General features: G+C 39.3%; 1 protein-coding gene across 4 annotated transcripts in view; it reads right to left on the bottom strand.

Moving 5' to 3' along the window:
- LOC125463028 (neuron navigator 1-like) overlaps positions 1-21086 on the bottom strand; it is a 618648-nt gene that overhangs the window by 72721 nt on the left and 524841 nt on the right. For all 4 annotated transcript variants that reach the window (XM_059653430.1, XM_048553660.2, XM_059653432.1 and 1 more), the window contains 6 exons: positions 13161-13213; positions 10588-10611; positions 10232-10309; positions 8649-8732; positions 6950-7061; positions 957-1078 (listed from right to left, as the gene is read on the bottom strand). In XM_059653430.1, the coding sequence (XP_059509413.1) occupies positions 957-1078; positions 6950-7061; positions 8649-8732; positions 10232-10309; positions 10588-10611; positions 13161-13213 (473 nt within the window). The remainder of the gene's footprint in view (positions 1-956; positions 1079-6949; positions 7062-8648; positions 8733-10231; positions 10310-10587; positions 10612-13160; positions 13214-21086) is intronic.

Genomic DNA, 21086 nt, shown 5'->3' with positions numbered 1-21086 from the left:
TCTGAGTGGGGTTAAATTTTAGGTTTTCTCTAAAAAGAGACATTGCAGGGTTCTCCAGTAGCTGGGCGATACTTCTGTCACCTGCATCAACTCCAGCTTGTGGTTCCTCCTGAAAAAGACTCAATGCCCAGAATGACTAGCTGACATTGTGTGCCATTTCATGCTTTTTTTTGTAAAACCTGTGGTATTTTTCTTTTACGTGATTCTCTTGTTTGTTTTACATATGCTACCTTGTTATAGTTTAAACTATCATATTCTTTAAGGTACTTGATGCTATTACAGTCTTTACTCACCTTTGTTTAATAATCATAACCAAATACCAAATATTGGTTCATTTATTATCAATTATATGTTAAACCCTGTAAAATGTTCATGTAGAAAGTAGAACTTTAAAAGAAACTCTATGTATTCTTAAGTAAATATTGACAGCAACTGAACTACTTTAGAAGCTCATGATATGTCTACTGGGACATCAAGACACCATTTTAATGGACTGCAGCTAGACATCAGTTTTCATACCACAATAGCCTGAGAAAATGGTTAATGTTTCAATATGAATGATATCAGCTTACAGACTGGAACCAATTTACTAGCTTCTGAACCTTGGTGTTACCCAGTTCCATTAAATAACTCTGCATGAGCATTTTCTAACATTATCTAAAATAAACAGGTTTCATACAAGGCTGTGATAATGGGAACTGCAGATGCTGGAGAATCCAAGATAATGAAATGTGAGGCTGGATGAACACAGCAGGCCCAACAGCATCTCAGGAGCACAAAAGCTGACGTTTCAGGCCTAGACCCTTCATCAGAGACACATTTCATTATCTCATACAAGGCTGTAATTGGTGACACTAACAGCAGAGGGCGCACTTACAGTACACTAGCAGTCAGCATGGACAGGTGTCATGTGTATAACATTTAACTCTCATGTAAAGAGAAAAGCATGAACTTACCCAGCTTTTCTTTTTCTTCTTTTTGGCGTCAGCATCCTTACCACTCCCTATGCTGGAATGGCTTGTAATGCTATTGAGACTGGAGATACTGTCTGATGAATTCTGCCTTTTTATACGCAGTTCTGTTAAAAATGAGAATACAGTGGAAGTCAATTACAACTATCTGCAGGCACAAGTGATCTTTTTCAAGGGAAAATTCTGATATTTCTCATTTACGTTACGTTTATCATTTCTTATTCTACCAAAAGCTTGGAGAAATTTATTAAACCAAAATCACAATCAATTTTTTTTCTCTAAGATCATTTCAATATAGTAAGATGATTGACTCAAGAATCCATATTTCAATGCTGGTGAGTTAGGTTTTAGAAATATTTTAGCATTTACTCTAGTTAACATAGTTCGGGTTAAGCCAAAATATGTGAGACTGAAATTAAAATTACTGTTTGTAGGGTTTCATATTAATTTGTACATATTTGTAACCAATATTTAGATACATACACAATATTTTCTATTGTTATCATGCTTGACAACATGTTTAAGCATTGTGGGATGATTTGTTTAGTTTGCGATTTCCAAATAGCTTGTAGACCACACAGGCAGGACTGAATTTTCCAATCCTGGTCTTCCATGAGCCAGTGTGAAGTTTCTCACAAGTCCTTTCACTTTTCACCTCATAAATTTTGCAACTGAGCTGTTGGGCACGTTTCTTAGAGAATCACACGGTTAGAGAATAGCTCATCGCTGGAGAGACTGAGTGACATACACACCTCTGGAACCATATTGAAGATTACAATGTATGTACAACTTTAGATATTGCAAGCCAGGAATGACTGCTTGCTGAGGTCCTTTAAGCCTGCAAATGTCCGATATGAAAAGCAAGCTAGCTCTCCACTTCCAGAATAGGGATCTGAAGGTGCTGATGGATGGGGTGGCGCAGAGAAGCACAACTCGTTGCCACTGCTAAGAGGCACAGCCAGCCTAGATAGCAATTGCAGTATAAGTCAGGGTTATAGCCTGCAGCAATGCCACATGATGATCAATAATCACCTGCATCTTGCACGGGCAAGTGCCACCTTCTTCCTTTTGCTACTTCACACTCAAAGCCAGCATTCATTAGGTCCGCCTTTGTGGATACATTTTACCAACACAGATGGGCTACAATCCTCAGTATCTCATGCAGCATGCCCACTGAAGGTCTTTCACCCACCTTTGTTTCGTAAATTACCACACGTGTGGCCCTCAACTCCCTCACTACCTCTCCTGTTCATGCATGACAATTAACTACTCTTGCATCACTTTCATCATATTTAATGTCTTACTTCGTCTCATTGCAATGTAAAAATTGGCTCACCTCTTGGACTGAAAATTCAGTTTCTTGAATAACCTGCCTGTAATCCTCTGGCTGCTTGCATGAACTGCAAGGATGACTGTAGCCAACGCCCCCGGACTTGATCACGATAAGCTCATTTAATGCGAGAGTATAGTCCTAACCATTATATCCCTTCATCTGACAAAGGTCCCTGTTATGGACCAGACCAAACCCCCTTCAAATGTATCAAGGAGATAGCCTAGACTTTTCCATATTTAAAGATAAGCGTAAGGTGTTGTGTTCTAGATGTAATTCGATCGGTTACACTACTTGGCTTTAGGTAAAACACACTTTATTCTTTCTCTACACGGTTAAAATACCAACAAAACAAAGATGAATTTGTCCAACTTAATCACTATTGTAAAACCTAACAGAATAATAGATTATTTAAGTCCTAAACAGCGACTATTCCAATACAAAAACATCCCATAAGCATATACTTGGCAAAGGCAAATTTGGTAAAATAGATTGTCTCATATGCAATGTTTCTCCACTCCAGGAAGATAGAACATCAAGGGAACATTCTGGCAGAGATAGGGAACTTAAGCTTTCAGCTGTAACCGAGAGAGATGTACAGCAACTTCAAAACTCCAACAACTACTGAAAGTTAAAATCCCGGTCCTGTGGGAGCTTGATCCACCATTCAGGCTGCTTCTATTGTTCTAACTAAAATAAAACAAGACCTCACTAGCTGTTTACTTTATTGGCTTGGAACAGACCATACTCTCTTAACCTCTCATCATAAAATAAAGGACAAATACACCTCTTAAAGCCATAGTACCATCACTAGAGAATGGGAAAACAAAATCAGATTCTTAATGTCAAAATTCAGATATGCTTCAACTTCTACACTTACCATTTGCTTAAAGCTCTGGGAAAGTGTTTGCTGAATAAGTTGTTGGCATGTGCTGCAGCTCTGAATCTGAGATAGCACAGTCGCTCAGAGTGACAATTCAATTCCTGTCTGTGTGTTGAACTCATTGCTCAGTGGTCTGCACTGTCACAAGCTGTCTTTCTTTCCCTTTGTGTTAAACAGCACTAGGTGGCAGATAGTAACTGACTGCTCATCATCTTGTGCAAGAAGAAACCAATGTCACCGAGAGAGAGAGAGAGAAAAAGAGAGAGACTGGCAGCATCCCGTAAGTGCACAAGTCAGTGAGTGCGAAGAAACCATGTGTCATGTCAGCATAAAAAAATAACATCCTGTGCAGACGCACCAGGTATGTGTGCAATGGGACTTGGCATGAAATATGCAAGTTATCAGTGTCAGCTCCAAAGTAAAATGCTGAAGCGTCTGACAAAATAGCTGTTAGTCCAAGAACAGGCATGATGATGCTACGATAGTGGTTTTCTGGTGCCATGTGGTGTGAATAATGGTTTGAGGAGAACGGTGGCCTGTAGGAACATTTTGCAGCTGAAGCAGTTGCATGATGACGGGGACTGGCATTGAGCAAGATGCAGCTGCCTGCCAACTATTCAGTTTTACATGTCGGGTTTTCATATCATTTACTTTCTCGAGGGAGGTGATTTGGAAATGGGATGCAAATAGGTCAAGGTGGAGTTTTAATGAGATGCAAATATATGGAAACAACTTAGTTACTGCTCAAAGACAAGATTCCAAAGTTGCCATTTAAGACTCAAAATGAAACACGTCTGAATTTTGACATTAGAAATCTGATTTTCTCCCCCCATTCTCTCCATACTTTGTAACCTTACTTGCCATTACACTCGTCACACCAGGCAGGGGAAAATATTGCCCAGAGTATCTGCTGTGGTATGAGTAACCAAAGTGGGGAAGCATCCAACAAGCCTTAACATTAACATCCCAAAAAAAGACAAGAGGGTCAATGGAATTTAAAGCTTTAAACGTTGCATTCTGAACACTTGGCAGAATGTTACTTCTGAAGGCAGGGACGAGTATTGGACAATATTCAGGTGTCAAGTATACGCAGGGGGATAACAGGAATTCTACCTCAAATTGTATCAAAGGCAACTCGAGTGTGCTGTTGACAGGCTTGCAAAGCTGAAAAGCCTGGGTAGGTGTACAGCCCTGCCTGGAGCCTTCAGGAGATGTGTCAAAGGGACTATCAAAATCTATAACGGTGCAAATCCATACAAAGCCCTCTGATCTAATTGCGGGGGGAATGAAACCTCTTTCCCCAGGTGACCACTGCATTGAGCTGGCAGCCTCACTGCAGTGACTGTGACAAGGTCAGCCAGGTGGACCTCATTGAATAGGAGTTCCCTGATTGGGGCTGTTAATATGTTTCAATCAGGGAGCCCTAGTGGACAGATATAAACTGGAGTGTCAGACATGCTGCTCATTGGGAGCGGCTGAGACAGATGGGTCAGTATCAAGGGCTTTCCATGTGTTAACAGAAGGTGACTTAGTGATGGGATACTGGCCTCTGTGGAGTTATTTCATTCCACATCCGATGAGAGCACAAGGGCTCACACAGAGCTCATCACCAATGAAGAAGTACCAATGACCAAGCTAAATGCATTAATGGATCATTTAATTTCTTACATATGCTTCCTGCTTCATTGTAAGACCGTATTTTCTAAACTCACAATCTTTACCACCTGGAAGGACAAAGGAAGCAAATGTATGAGAATACCACTGAAAGCAAATTGCTTTCCAAATCATACATCATCTTGACTTGGGACTCATGCTATTCTTTCACTGCCACTTGGACAAAATCCTGTAACTCCCTTCCAACACCTGTGAGGGTTTACCTGCACAGCAAGGAAAGCAATAGTTCATGGAGTCAGTTTATCACATCAGCTTCTCAAGGATGGTTAGGGATAGGCAATAAACGCTGGTTCAGACAGCAATGCAATAATTAGTGGCTTCCGTTTTGTCTTACTTTTAGTAAACAGGATATATTTGACCAATTTTTGACTTCGCTGGGATAAAGCCAGTGATGTGGCTCTATTGAAACTGTTTCATGAGGGGCAAGGCTACTTTAGGAGCTGAAGTCTTGAGTATTATTGCTCATATACTGTCAGTGTCTAGTGACTTAAGCTGTTTCTTGATAACACATGAAATTCATCCAACTGGCTGAAGACTGGCAACTGTGATGCTTGGCAAGTTGAGAGGAAGATGTGATTTATCACTGGCACTTCTGTCTAAAAGATGCATGCAAATGCTTCAGCCTCACCTTTTACACTGATACCCATCATCAGGGATATCTGTGAACCCTCCTCATGCATTAAGTTGTTTAATTGCCCACCACAATTCACAACTGGATGTTGGAGGGCAGCAGAATTTAAATCTGATCCATTAGTTGCGGGATCACTTAGGTCCGACTTTTTACATGGTGCCTGTACGGCTTAGCATGCAGTAGTCATGTGCTGTACCTATACCAGGTTGATACTTTATGTTCAGGAATACCTCATGCTGCTCCTTGCATACCCTATTTCATTCATCATTGCAGATGATGACATGGTCTTTGTTCCTAATGCATTCTCCACCTTATAACCTCTGTGTAATGCTGTTATATTTGATCATATCTTTGGAGACCGAGAAACTTGAACCACTAGAAACAGTTTCTTCCTTTACTCAGTCACATCACTTCACAACATTCAAGAATTCTATTAATTCAATTTATGATCACCTGCATAAAAGACTCATGTTTAATTTTTTTTCCTGTTCCTCCCCACTTCAGGTGGCAAGTTGGAAAAGCCGTTTTGTGTCCTATTGCCTCAACATTCTTTCTGTGGAACCACAATTGGATGCAATACGCTATAGTCTTATGGAGATTTTGTACAGGTTTACCTGAAGATTTCAATACTCCTCTTCCTTTAAGCCAGCCTAAAATGTGTTTTTGTTTTGTGCATGTGAATGACATTATCTGCTTGGAAAATTGCTTTTATCAATCATTTCTTTATTATCCCACCAAAATATGGCAGTTTGTGCATAGTCTCATGGAATTCCATAAGCCTATTTCTTCCATTGCACCATGATAATTATGTCTTCTTCACCTTCTTTTGATCCCCAGAGTTATATGCCATGCCTCCTATTTTAATACCATGTTAATAGACCAAGAGACAAGCGATTTTGAGAATAGTTTACCAGTTCCATTCACTGAAACAATGTTCTTAAGTCCTATTTTTAAATTCCTCCCTTCTGAAAAGTTTTCAATTCAATTTGAGATCTTTTTCTTCATTCCATATTCTCAAGTCTTCATCAATAGTCTTCTGAAAATCTTTGACAAGCTGCTTCACCAAAGGGGCAAGTGTATCACTTTCATGGTATTTCGCCTTTCCAGCACTTCTGTCCTCCAAATCCTTCATGGTATTTATCAAACACAGTCCCTCTTTATGAACTTAGTATTGATTGTTTAGCTATTTTTAGATATGTAATAATTTCATCCTTAATTAAAGCTAGAAAATATTCACCACACACATTAAGCCAAATGGACTATAATTACATGAGTTTGTCTGCTCATCACCGATAACAGTCACTCTACAGTGAATATACCCTATTTTAGATCGACAAAGATAGAGGGAGAAAGAGAATGAATAGTAAGGAAGCATGGGAATTCAAACACTTTACTAGCTAAGGTTTAATGACTGAAGAGAAGCCATCGTTCAGTTCTTTTACTAACTGATTAAGAATTACCTTTTGGTGTCAAGTCTGGGTTGTTCAATGCTCCCTGTATAACAGCTTGTGCTTCTGCATTCTTTTTATGCAACATGTCAATTGTTTCTTTGAGATCGTATAACTCCGAATCCTGTTTGAAGTTAAAACAGAAAATTACCAAAAAGAAAGAGCTTTAGGGAAACATTACAGTGCTGAACCTGAAAATAGTATCAGTAAATAAACACCATCTTTTTTCAAAAATATTATGAAATATTTAATAGTTGATATACTGACTGCAGCCTTATTATTCAATAGACTCAGCACCATGCAGAACATCAGCATAAAGAATCCAATTACTGTACAGGGTTTGGGAATAATTTAATTCTAGAGTAGTTATGACTAATTGAAACTAAAATGTGTTTGCTTAAATCTGTAGTGAGAAAGGAACATCAAAATTGCTTGCTGAGTTTTACTGCAGTAAAATAGATAATTTGTTCAAAATTACTTTTATCCATTTATCAATGAAATTTCAAAATTAATTAGATTCTGGTCAGACAAAAATGAAAGGATCTTTGTTGCAGATGTTCTTGTGTGAAGCCTGTATGTTCTGTGAGTGTTGCACAATGCAGGAAGATACATGTATTCCAATCATGTTCCTCAGTGGGAACTTACTTCAAGCACATCTGAGTTTTTGACATCAACATGGTTCAGTCTGTGTCTAGATCAACTAGGAGCCAGCTGCCTCATCGCTTCTCTTTTCCATTAAATCTTTGCCCGAGCTCAGAAATAGAAAGTAAGGTGTGTTCACCCAAAAGAGTGTTTATTTGCAGGAGAAAAACAGAAAAGTAACTGTTTTGTGTTCTTCGAATGAATCAGAAGTAAAGGTAGTTTCAACAGCAATATTAACATATTCAAAAGCTACAGATGGCTTATTGCAAATAATAAACTGTCATGCTCCAATAAATTCACCCATTTTTGAGATGTAATCTTTTGGTTCCAGAATGAAATTGCTATTTTGTAAAACAACTATATATTCTGTATTAATATTACATCCACCATCCCCTGTTTTTAAGAGATGGGTAGCAGCAAAAATGTTTTTTAAACCCGTTAGCCTAACAACAGGACAGTGTGTGGCATTTTCCTTTACACATCCTTGTTAAAGCTTTTATCGGATTGAAGAGACCCAACTTGCGTTGGTTAGTGAATTGAAATATCTACCTGGACTATGTTTCCTATCTATAGTTATACATGTCAGCTGCTACATTACTTGGAAATAGTCATCTGTCCACCACTGTACGCAAACGTATTTCTCTAAATGTTCAGAGTAATGTCAGAACCTGCTCTTCACTTATAAATACCGCGTTGACACAGAATCCAAAATATCATTATGGCAATGAAAGCTCTGTATTATTTACCCTGTTAAAGCAGAAAAACCTGCTGTGCACCATCTGCCAATATGATAGAACAGATGGCAATTCTTCACCAAGTTTCTTCTTTTTTCCCAGTATACTCCTACACATGAGTACTTAAGAACTGAGATCATAACATGCCTCACCAATGCAGAATTTGACAACATATTAAGATGGGATGCTCTGATGTAGTCTTAATTCAAACAGTAGGTGGATTATTAGCTATTGTTTCATTGCACAACATTTAGACATTAATGTCATCAACCTGGCACTTCATTGATAAGTCTAACATTAGGGTTTAGAGACAACCAAGCCTGGTTCTTACAGACCTTCTGTTCTGCTGTCAAAGCGAGGCTCTGTAAACGAGATGTCATGTTTGTCAAACTTTGTTCAAATGCTGCCACAAGATGAGCCTAAAAATTAGGAAAAAAAGAACAAAAAAAAAACAACCATTTAATTTACTCTATCTTTTTCTGAAATACACATTCTCAAATGTTCAAAATGATTTACACAACATTAGTTTTGCTTCAAAATTAATTCCAACTCAGATTAATTGAATTTCTTGTCATATAGTTAATTAAATACAGCAGAGGCATGTATATCTCAGGTGCTCACAAAGTGCACTGCATCTGCCAACTTGCTGAGTAAACCCTTTCTTTGATCATTTTTGTAGTTCACTGAAAAAGTGTGACTGAAATGAACCGATCGTTCAGTTCCAAAGTTATGGATATGGTAAATGAAAGCATTAACAATGTTGTTAAGTACTTTACTGATGACATAATTTTGGAGCTAACAATTAGTAAAGAAAGGTTTAGAGGGTGCAAAGGATGATCATGGATGTTGTAAATGTGGTTAATTCTAAATAAGTACAATGAATCAAACTGAAGCCTTGATGAAGTGCAGAACAGAACCCCTCTGATTCAATTCTTGCTCTGTAATAATGATTCGCTGAGCTCAGATTGGGTACCTCTGATCACAATTGGCTATGGCTTTCTCGGGTCAGTGAGCAGAAAGTTTATCTGCAAAGGGTCTGGAATTTTGAGTGTGAACAGGGCGGTCCTTCATGGGCAAAGAGATGGACAATGCTCCTGCATGGAGTTGAAAAATGCTAATTTCAGCTAGGTGCTAAATGTATCACCAGGTTGTGCATGCAGCCCAACAGCACAAAGGAGACATAGTTGATGTTAAAAACACAGCCGCATTCACATTTCAATCACTGAACAAAAATGCCCACTGGTCAGCATTCATGTCCCAACTTTCCAAACTGGGTAGCTGGAAACCAAATATCAATTCTTCACTTTGTCAATTGTTTCAAAATTAATTTTCAATTCATCAGTTTTTGAATTAAATTCAAACACAGATCCCAAACATGAACAGGAAACAGTGAAACAGTATAATGAGGACAGCCTAATGTGCTGTCCTTGAGGCTGGCTTGGAATCATAAGAACTACTGTTCAGTCAATAAGATCGCCCATATATTAAATATTGGAATCACATGCACAGAATATGCCTAAGGCACATTAAGAAAGCAAAAATATTTAAATTAGGTTTCACTGCAATGCAACAGGAGTAATTCAGTGGCTATCTGGGCATTGAGTGTTATTTTGGAGTGGATGTTTTAAAGGAAGTAATGTAGAGATAAGAACGTTTTAATTAGTTATTGACTATTCTTTCAGGACACCTCGCCCTACCATTTGCAGGGACCCTAGTGATCTACTTTTCTTTGGATACTGCTTCTGTGCATTATAATGGTGTAGGCAAAAATCAAAAACCAGAATACCCTGAATATTCCCTGTAGTGCATTGCTCCATGGCTTTAGTCATTATCACATTACTTTTCACAGAAAGGCAACAATAGATGTGGTTTATTAAAGACAGCGTTGCTGTCAAGAAAGTACAAAGAAACAACTTACATTTGTAGACAGTTGTGACGTAAGTGCAGAAACCTTGTCATGTGAAGACTCAAGTTCCCTACGTAGCTTGCGAATATGCTGCAACAAATACTTCCACATTAACTCCAAGTTATTTATAAGATTGCAAACACCATATGCAAGACAAGTTTTATTTTGATATATCCCATCAAGCTAACGGGTCTTTTCAGAGCCCGAAATTGATATAAATTGTTGCTTTACACTAATGTGTAACAGGGGGAATGGGGGTGTATCTATTTTATAGTGACAAATATCTAAGTGAACTTTCAAATGAACTAATTCCCCATTACCTGCTACACTGCACAGAAACAAATCAACAAATCATTGAGTGCACATACCTCTCCTTGGGCCTTGTCTTCACTCTGCAGTGAAAGCAAATAAAACATTATTTTCAAATTCTCAAAATAATGATGCAGAAGGCTTCTAAATGTTATGTTTCGTTAAAACACATCTTAAATTGAAAGTGAGCACTCATGCACTCAAGTCATTCTTCTGAATGTATTTTATGGCTTAGGAAATGAAGAAAAGCAACAGCAAGCAGCAGTCAATATTCTATATGTTGACACAGTAAATGTCCGTACACAAAACTGACCAAAATTGGCTTAGTTTATTGAAGTGTAGGAAAGATACTTGTTTTCTAGAAAGGCCATAACTCTTATCTCTGCACTGCAGTCTCTATATTGGCATTCTGCAGTGATTTTTTTGCTGTATTACATACACAAACACGAGACAATCTGCGACTTTTTAAACAGGCTGTTCTCAGAATGATAACATGGAGTAAAGGTAATCATATTCCTTGTAGAATTCATGACCAATGTTCATTTCAACATAAATTTCAAAAACAAGAAATTGTCTGACAAAGTAGCTTTTTTGTGATGATCAATTTGCATTCAAACTGCATTTATTTTGTCCAACATTCCAACAGAACAGTTTTTTTTTCATGAAGCAGTCTTATACTCTGCTCAACAACTGGTGAGGACAGCACAACCAAATGGTCAAGGCAACTACCTATAGCCGGTAGGAAGTTAGCAACAGCATAGCATTATGGCTGTTAACCATTCTCTTCCAAATAGAATATCTCACCACTGTAAATCACAATAGGAATTTGGGGGGATTGAACGATGACTGCATTTACTGCAATTTTCAGACTAAGCGACTACATTCTATTTTCCCAAATCTCAGATGCTGGCTGCAGATTTCTGCTATTCTATTACAAAGAACTTCCCTGTCCTTTTTGAACTTTTCCAATAGTTGAAATAAAATACGGCAATTGCATGAGATTGCTTGCCTTCGAGAAGAGTGAGGTAAGGAAAGAATGGATCGATGCTCTGAAGAGGAAAATAGGGAAAAAAAAAATCTTTCCATTGACAGGAGGGTTGATAACCAGAAGACAAATAAATTGCAAAAGTTCCAGGAGAGTTGGGCAGGCTTATTAATGTGGAAAATTTTTCTTTAAGCAGCAAATTATTGCAACCTGGAATTCACAACCTGAAAGGGTGATGAAAGCAAATTCAATAATAACTTTCAACAGAGAATTCAACATATACCAGGAATTTTGAAAGTTTATGTAGAAATAGAAGAGCAGTGTTACTAATTGGATAGCTATGCTGAGTGCCAAAACAGATCCAACGAGTCAACTTTTATTGGATCTGACTGGGGTTTCACCCATCGTTATCAGAACTGATAGGGATCCTTGTCATTGCTATGGAGGAGACCCAACAGAAGTCCAAATTAGGTGCCATTCACCATTGGAAGACAAATGCATAGCCTCTCCTGCAATTAAGTGACCAATAAGTTGCCACCCAGGTTGACAGAGCTGTTAAGAAGGCATACAGTGTTTTAGCTTTTATTAATAGAGGGATCGAGTTCCGGAACCAAGAGGTTATGCTGCAGCTGTACAAAACTCTGGTGCAGCCACACTTGGAGTATAGTGTACAGTTCTGGTCACCGTATTATAAGAAGGACGTGGAAGCTTTGGAAAGGGTGCAGAGGAGATTTACTAGGATGTTGCCTGGTATGGAGGGAAGGTCTTTTCAGGAAAGGCTGAGGGACTTGAGGCTGTTTTCGTTAGAGAGAAGAAGGTTGAGAGGCGACTTAATTGAAACATATAAAATAATCAGAGGGTTAGATAGGGAGAGCCTTTTTCCGAGGATGGTGACGGCGAGCACGAGGGGGCATAGTTTTAAACTGAGGGGTGAAAGATATAGGGCAGATGTCAGAGGTGGTTTCTTTACTCAGAGTAGTAAGGGAATGGAACGCTTTGCCTGCAACGGTAGTAGATTCGCCAACTTTAAGTACATTTAAGTCGTCATTGGGTAAGCATTTGGACGTACATGGAATAGTGTAGGTTAGATGGGCTTGAGATCGGTATGACAGGTTGGCACAACATCGAGGGCCGAAGGGCCTGTTTTGTGCTGTAATGTTCTATGTTCTATGTTCTATGTACCCATCTATTTTCCTCACCATTGACAAGCTGCCTTAAATCCAACCTAATGGGCCAACTGGCTAGGCTCATTCATTTTCTAATCACAGAAGATACCAAATCCACGAAGTATTGCTATATTCCCTGTACAGCACACAATGCAGAGCTGCTAAGAACTTGTTCCTCTATTAAGAGGCTGAGCTAGCTTTAGACACAGAGTCAATTGATTCAGAATGCAGACTCTACAGAAACAGAATCCATAAAAGTATTCCACTCTTCAGCATTCCGCTGAGTACTTCAAACCAAATATTGATACATGTACAAAATAAATGCAATTATTTTGTGTTATGTTTTCAGAATCACATTAAATCATCCAGTGATGCATGAGAATATTTCTTGCCAAATATGGATATATTTACAGTCAGAGATTTATTTGACACTGATAAAATTTAATTCTCTTTTTTTTAGAAAAGCATAAACAAGACTTACTGTGGAATGAACAGATGATGTCGTGGAGGAAAGTGAAAGCACTGAGCCATGAACTGCAAAACAGTTTTTTCAAATGTGATTATTGTATTAAAGTATATTAACATAACAAAATAGAAACATGACGTGTCCCTATTTCCTGGTTTACAATAACACACATCATAATATTAAAATACAATCACACTTCTCAAAGACTATTTTAAGAAAAATTACTGAATCAGAGTTTGTAGACAACATTTATATCATAAGGTCTCCCTTGGTCCAATGCTATCTTACTTTATTAATATTTTCTGCCCATTTCTTTGTGGTTTAATGTTTATCACCTCAAGGCTGAGAAAATGTTTGTTGTCCACTTTTCCAGCACATGTCTTGCTTGGGTAAAGTTGCAATTTAGAGCAGCATGAAGTAAATGAATATTTCCCATCTTTCCTTCTCCAAAAAGGGAAAACTATCCCAGTGAACAAGTCTGGTGGAATGAGGCAGACACAGGAACATCTTCCTCGGTTCCCTCTTATGATTGGGCACTGAGTCACTGACAAAGACGGTCTCCAAGACACTGTTAGCTGGGCAGGATCTGAGAGGCTGTGCAACTCTTATTTGATCCCTGAACCACCACTAACTTCTGGTGAGCTCAGAGATAAATGGTGATGATTGACTCATTAATGAGACTGACTGACTGACTTCTCACTACAAGCGGGCAAATTTGGAGGCCTTTTCCACCTTTGACTTAACTGCAGGATATTTTCCTACAGTTGAGGTGCTAATGTACAGCCTGATTAAGAAGGCTTATTAATTATGCTTCCCATTTAAAATGGTTGGATTAAATTATACCATTTTATAACCAGACACTGAGATGTGAGAAGATTCAGGAGAACCTTATTTGCACAGAATTGTTAGACACTCTCAAATGACAAAGTTAACAAGTAGCAGTGGATTAAATTTGGGATTACTTAGTTAAAAGATGCTGCTGCAAATGACCTCCAAATTTCAATTACTGTTGAAAGTCATGCCTGTTGTGTAGGCAAACACGAGATCCAATTGAGCAGAACAAGCACTCTCCAAAAATAAGTTTGAGAAAAATCAATATTTTTGTCATCATTGGATAAACAACAGCAGAATTCTCTGCTCTTCCCCAAACAACAGTGAAGAATTTTTTTACATCTACCTGACTGTAACAGCCTCTGTTTAATAACTCTCAGTTAGCTCAGATGTGATGCAGAGTGACATCAGTAGCATGGTTTCAATTCAGGCACTTGCTGAGGTTACCATAAACTAATCTCCTCTTTAATTTCTTCCCAGGATTTGGCATGGTGATCCCTCAGGCTAAGCCACCTCTAGTCATATCTCTCTCTAATGAGGCAGCAGCTCTTTGGTCTGGTCAGACTATGGTGCTTTTACCTTTTAAACAAACAGGTCTCTGACAGTATAGCACCCTTTTAGAATCAGATGGAGAATTCTTACTTGACATATACTGGCAGCCCATTTTGTTTCAGGATGGCAAAAACACTTTTACAAATTCCACAGTCCACTGTGCAATATAATCAGAAATGGGTCCCACAAAGTAGTGGCACCACCGTTCAGCTTTTCATGATTCAGGTTACTAACTGTCTGTGTGAAAAGTTATTTCAGAGACACCTCAATGAAGCCTTCCTGCTTGGTTCTGTAGTAGTTACAGATACTAATTAGATGTGGGCTTATGCAATGATCAACATGTTAATTCATGAAATATGCTGAAGTCCATGCAGTGTGCCTGGCATTTTGAGTGACCCTGTCCTTGATATGAACAGGCAAGATAGAACCTTCAATTATTATGTGCCATTTCTCAAAACCAGAGCCAGTAACTGGTCTTGCAGAATTATTTAACCATTTATTTGAATACATGTCAGGCTTCCAACTCAGCCTCATTTCAGAATGTGGAGTTTTGCATTCCCAATCAAAATTTACAAAATGCTTCACAATGTCAGAAGGCAACATATGATTTTTGATATATGAAAGCCATTCCTCAGGAACATAATTAATTGGATGGCCCACTGAAACAATATAAATGGGCTTTACATGTGAACCCCTTACAATCAGTACATACACAATGCATTCAGTTCTCCCAAGCTTGTATTGCTTTTCTGATTGGGTCTGACACATAGATGTATATATCCAAGGGAAACAACTTTCGTTTCATCAAAATGTATGCAAAACCTGTGCAACAATGGAAACTCCGAAAATTAAAATCTTTGCAGTTGGCTCTTTAACCTTGAACCACGGCAGGACAGTAAGATTTCCATTAGTGAATCACTCAACAGTATGGAAATTAGTTTTACTGAAAGCGAAGGAAGAGTAACTTTGTTTCACATCAACCTTTATTAAATGTTAAATGCTGAAAGAAATCAAAAGCCAGAAATGAGGGAGTCAATGAAACTTAGAAATTCCTTATTAAGGCACTCTGTACAGATATAAACCATTCAGCCCTACTGCAGGCTCAACTTTGTGATGGTAATTGTGTTAGTTTCATTATCGGGTTAGAATGAACATTAAAGGGAGATACAAAGGAAGGCTTAAGTCAAAGTTTTGAGTTTTGTTAATAGGATTTTTGTTAACATATTGCACAGAAATCTTGTGGCTCTGTGGTAGTGTCCCTGACTCATGGTTAGAAGTTTTGGCTTCAATTTGTACTTCAGACTGTTATGGCCAAGGAAAGTGTATACAAAACACAGGTTATTTATCAGCTTGTAAAACCTACATCAGATGGCATGTAGTAAAAGCAGGAGAATTTCTTGGTCAGTCGTGTGACAGAAGGAAACTGGAGCTTCTAACATAAGTGTAAAAGCAACTCATACTCCTTGTGAAGAGCCAGTTGGTCGGGCAATGTGCACTAGACTGGAGCCAACAGTATGGGGTTCGGGCCCCATTCGGTGCTGGCAGTCATTCAAGGTTTGTCTCCCTGCTCTATCTGTGCTGGTAATCAGTGTGAGGGTCATACCTACTATCAGACAAGGAACTCAAGGAGAAAATGTATTGTAGACAACTGGTGCTTTTTACATGATTATTGCTAGCTCCATTGTAGCCCACTCTTCCCTGAAATCTGCTCCAACCAGAAGCAGTAATAATCGCTGCAACAGGGTAGGGGAAGTTACCCTAGTGCAAAATTCAGATTTTCCCAATTTCACGTGCATACATTTCCTAATTATATGCCGCTTGAAATCTGTCATCATTTCTTAGGCTTTGCAACCATTAAGTATTACTTACAGAGCCTCACAGATTAGTCAAAGTCACAAAAGGAAAGGAAATCTATCACAGTAAATGGGATATCAATGAATAGAAATCTGTAAGCCATTTTTTCTCAAGTAACACTTTAATTACAGCCTTTTTCATAAAATATGTGTGTAGTTAGAGGCAGGATTACTATCTTAATTATATGCCAGACTTGGTGAAGCTTTGGAAAAGTGTGCAAAATGAGGGACATAATTTAGTCTGATCCATGGGAGTAAGCAAGGAGGTAGCAGTAGCTGTACCGGCAGGGATTTGGAGGAGGTGTAGGCCATTCTGTCCTTCAAGCCTGCTTCACATTCAACAAGATTGTGGTCAATTTGACTGGTTTCTGCTCTTCATTCCCGTCTGCTCTCCCATAACCCTAGAATTCCCGAGTATCAAAAATCTAATTCAGCCTTGAAAAAAGCCAATGACACAGCGTCCAATGCTTTAGGGAAAAGAGAATTCCTCAAACTGAATACAATCAGACTGAAAAATTCTGTTGATTTTTAAAAAGCAAGGGCTCTTGTTCTTAAACAATGTCACCTAGCTCTGGCCTCAATAAGGGAATCCATCCTTTGTAATGACAAGCTAAAGAACTGCAGATGCTGGAAACAAAAACATATTACAGGAAATACTCAGCAGATCTGGGGAAGGTAGAACATTCTTACACAAAAGGACATTATTCAATAAACGTGACAGCCTTCTTGAAATAACACCACAGACGCCGGCATCCTGTCACCAAGTCACCCTTTATCTACACATGGAGAGCCCTTGACACTGATCCAGCTCCCTCAGAGCCAACTCTCAGAGTGAACAGAATCTCTGGTACTCCTGTTCTTACCGGTCAGCCAGGGCTCCCTGATTGAATCAGGTCAGCAGCCCCAATCAGGAAACTCATTCTAGGAGGTCCGCCTGTCCTACATTCCTTGCAGACTGGCACTATGGGGGTGGGAGGATTGCCCTGCTGATAGGGCATCCTGTTGTCCACCTCTGTTGCCCAACCTGCACCCCTGACCAGTATCTGCCTGTACAGCCTAACTTTTCTTGCCTGGGTTCTGGTCACCTCCAGCTTGCTGGTCACAGCGGGATGTAGTTCTAGCAGTGGCCACCACTTCAGGTGGTGTTGCTGCTGCTGTGACTGGAGAGCTGCTGATAGAGCAACAACCTGAGGATGTAGGAACTGCAGCAATTTTTAAACAAGAGGTGCTTTTAAACACTCAGGGCTGACACTGAAAATAAGGAGAGTCCACACAAGGAGAGGTAATGCGCTAATAACAACCCAGAAATCCCAAGCACTGCCAGAAATCCTATTTCGGACCTTGGTCAAATGAGAATACACAGGTACATTTAGATGACATCTACTCTCGTAGTACTGGTTAGGAGCCTCTTCTTACACAACACTGGAGACCAACACAGGAAACCAGAGGGACAGCAGGAGACGGGGCCATCATAGATTCCATAAGTCCCTTTTGCTGTAGGCAGTGTGCTTTAATTCTGTGATGTAATGTCCAACAGCACATCCAGCTATTTGACAATTGTTGTGACAAGGTGACTGTGTGAGATGGATAGGGTGGGTAGGGTGGGGTGTGTGTGTGTGTGTATATGTATATATGTGTGTGTGTGTGTGTATATATATGTGTGTGTGTGTGTGTGTATATATGTCTATACATATGTGTGTGTGTGTGTGTGTATATATGTCTATACATATGTGTGTGTGTGTGTGTGTGTGTGTGTGTGTGTGTGTGTGTGTGTGTGTGTGTGTGTGTGTGTGTGTGTGTGTGTGTGTGTGTGTGTGTGTGTGTGTGTGTGTGTGTTGGAGGCGGCAGGTAGATGAACTCTTAGGGAAAATTGGGGGGCCAGGCAAAGGGAAAGGATAGGGTAGCCATGAAGCCGGTATTGGGGGAGAAACCATGTGTTGGGTACAGAATGGGCATCAGGTCTGTCAGAATCAAGGACTGTAGTGGAGGGAGAGCTCAGTATTAGAATTATCAAGAGTTAGAGTAGGTCTTTAATCCTCTAACCTTTCCTGGGTAACTATTAAACTTAAGCAAATCAGAACTGCCTAAAATCTCAGGCTTTAAGATGCAAAATAATCGCCAATCAGAATTTTTAAATTCCTGGTCAATATTCCCATTCAGCCACATTGGGATTTTTATATGGTCCTGAAGCATAACTTTAGTCTGCACTGCTATGACAACTATCTGGCTCAGACACTTTGATGGCCAGCCAACGAATGAAAAGCAGAGCAATGAGATTGACAGAAAACAGCTAACCTCCAGGCTCTGTAAGCAGCAAATGTGGGGGGCCTTGCATGATTATCTGTGCTCCCCATACAAGTTACAATACAGCTGGGCAGTGACTAAGCAAATATTTTTAGCCTCAGACAACAGCTCGTGTCTTTGCTAACAAGTCCTTTGCAGTTTATTGGCACTAAAGCACCTCCACTGAGATCTCCATCTGGTTCTTATGAATAGTACAGAAATCTGCAGGATAGCAAAAAAAAGCTGCGAAAGAATAATTTAAAAGCTCGGATATAAATAGCATTTGCTGATAATGTTAATTGTACCCCCAAGGTAGACACACAATCTTGCTGTTATCTGATCAGGGTAGAGTGTGGTCATTTTCCCAGTGGGATGTTTGGTTGGAATGCTGTAGTGGGAAACTCAAACTAGGAAACAGATATGCTAAAAACAGACAAGTGAACATTTCACATTAATTTTCGGAAAAAGTTCCAGACAACTATGGAAAGGCAGGTCTTTTGAGTTGAAGCCAGGTAAAAGAAAGAAGAGAATACAAAGAAGCAAATAATGAAGAAAGTGCTGAGACACGAGCGGAAATTTAATAAAAATTGTGCTGCACAAAACATTAAACAAGGTTATGAAATGGAAAAGAAAGAAAATAACTCCTGTTAAAACAAACAACTACCTCCCCTGCTTGGATAGTGTTCCAACTGTGCTTTTACCCTGAAGAATTCTTGGGTCATAATATTGATATAGCTCTTTTGTTGTTTCCACAAAAAAAAGATAAGACATGCTCAAGGTCTGGAGCACAGTCACTATTTCAATTAAATAGAACCTGGTGGCTCCAGTACAGAATTATTGTTTCCTTTCTTAAAATACATTTTCAGCTGTCAACTTGCACAAGCAAACCCATCTATGCTAATGGTATATAGATCTTCTTTGTATGAACATGCAGTGAGAGGTACAATCTACCTGCTGAGACAAGGCAGTGTGCGACTGCAGAGGATTCACTCAATCTGTGTTACTATCATCTGGGCTAAAACTAATAGAATTACTCTTTGGGAGACATGCATTTCAAAACATCCGTCAAAAATAGGATTTGTATCAACACCTTGATATCCAGGCTACTTTAAACAGCAACAATTCCTTCTTCAACGTGATATTCTTGGTCAACAAGTTTGCATGTTATTTAAAGCAACAGTCAAATATTAATACTTTGTTGGGATTAAAACATTTTTCTAAGTTAACACAGACGATAATGTTGCTAGGGTGGAAACAGGAGACTGTCCCATTTCCGATGAGACCTATATTACATTTTATTGAGTAGAGGTCAATTTAGTCATTGTGGCCAGGCCTGCCATCCCATTAAGGGTAACAGGCATCTCCGAAGAGCCAACAACCCAGAGAGAGGGCTGGTAATTCAGTTGTACTTCAGAAAGCACTGGTTAGACAAAGACAATGTATTCATGGACTGAGATAGCAAGAATTGCAGATGCTGGAGTCAGAGATAACAAAGTGTGGAGCTGAAGAAACACAGCAGGCCTGACAGCATCAGCAGAACATCTGAAGAAAGGTCCCGATCTGAAACGTTAGCTTTCCTGTTCCTGATACTGTCTGGCCTGCTGTGCTCCTGCAGCATATTCGTGGACTTGTGCTTTCACTAGTAGACCTGTGGAACCTAGAGGTACTCGGGTTAGTCAGGCCAACCCCACTGGAAGGGTAGGAGATCACTGAAGAAAGGTGATTCTGATTTTTCCTAAGTAGCCATTTCCACGCTGAGTTACTTTGTAGGCCAAGATTTCCCAAAGAGAAGTTCTTCCAGAGCAGTGCTAGAAAAGGCTGAAGATATCAGGAACTGATATGAGGCTTTAGAATGGGCTGTTAACTGAGTGGAACTGTGCTGTGTCATTCAGGTCTGCTAAGAGCTAAGATTCCAGAATTTCAGTAACTGCTGTCTCTACCAGTTAAGCACAAAATCTGGAATTGGTCATGAGCACAGACAATTCCAGATAAGGCACGTACTTGGACAAAATATTTAGGATTGGTCATGTGCATGGATAATTCCAGATAAGGCATACACTTGGCACAGAGACCTGTGTAGAAAGAGCCTGAGAAAATCCTTTGTTCTGCAAAACTTTGAGGATTAATCATGCAAGACATACCCTACGTCAGAAGGTGTGGTTAAAGGATGTGAAGAAGAATTCCAGCCTGTCCAGCTGCCAAGTCTTCGAGTAATAATGTTTGGGATTAGTTACAGAACCCAGAGTAGTGAAAGACAGTGACTGACATATCTCTAGTAGTTAAAAACGTTAAATTATTCATGGCAGTACTTTCGAATTTTATCGAGCTCTAAGTGTGACTGATGTATTCTTTGTCTATATATGTATAGTTGTCTCTGAGACAGGCACCAGTAGGGTACAATGTAAAGCTGTCAGGGTTTACC

The sequence above is a fragment of the Stegostoma tigrinum genome, chromosome 21, assembly GCF_030684315.1.
Source record: "Stegostoma tigrinum isolate sSteTig4 chromosome 21, sSteTig4.hap1, whole genome shotgun sequence".
Lineage (NCBI taxonomy): Eukaryota > Metazoa > Chordata > Chondrichthyes > Orectolobiformes > Stegostomatidae > Stegostoma > Stegostoma tigrinum.
The sequence above is the reverse complement of the archived record's forward strand: the minus strand, read 5'-3'. Positions and strand labels throughout refer to the sequence as shown.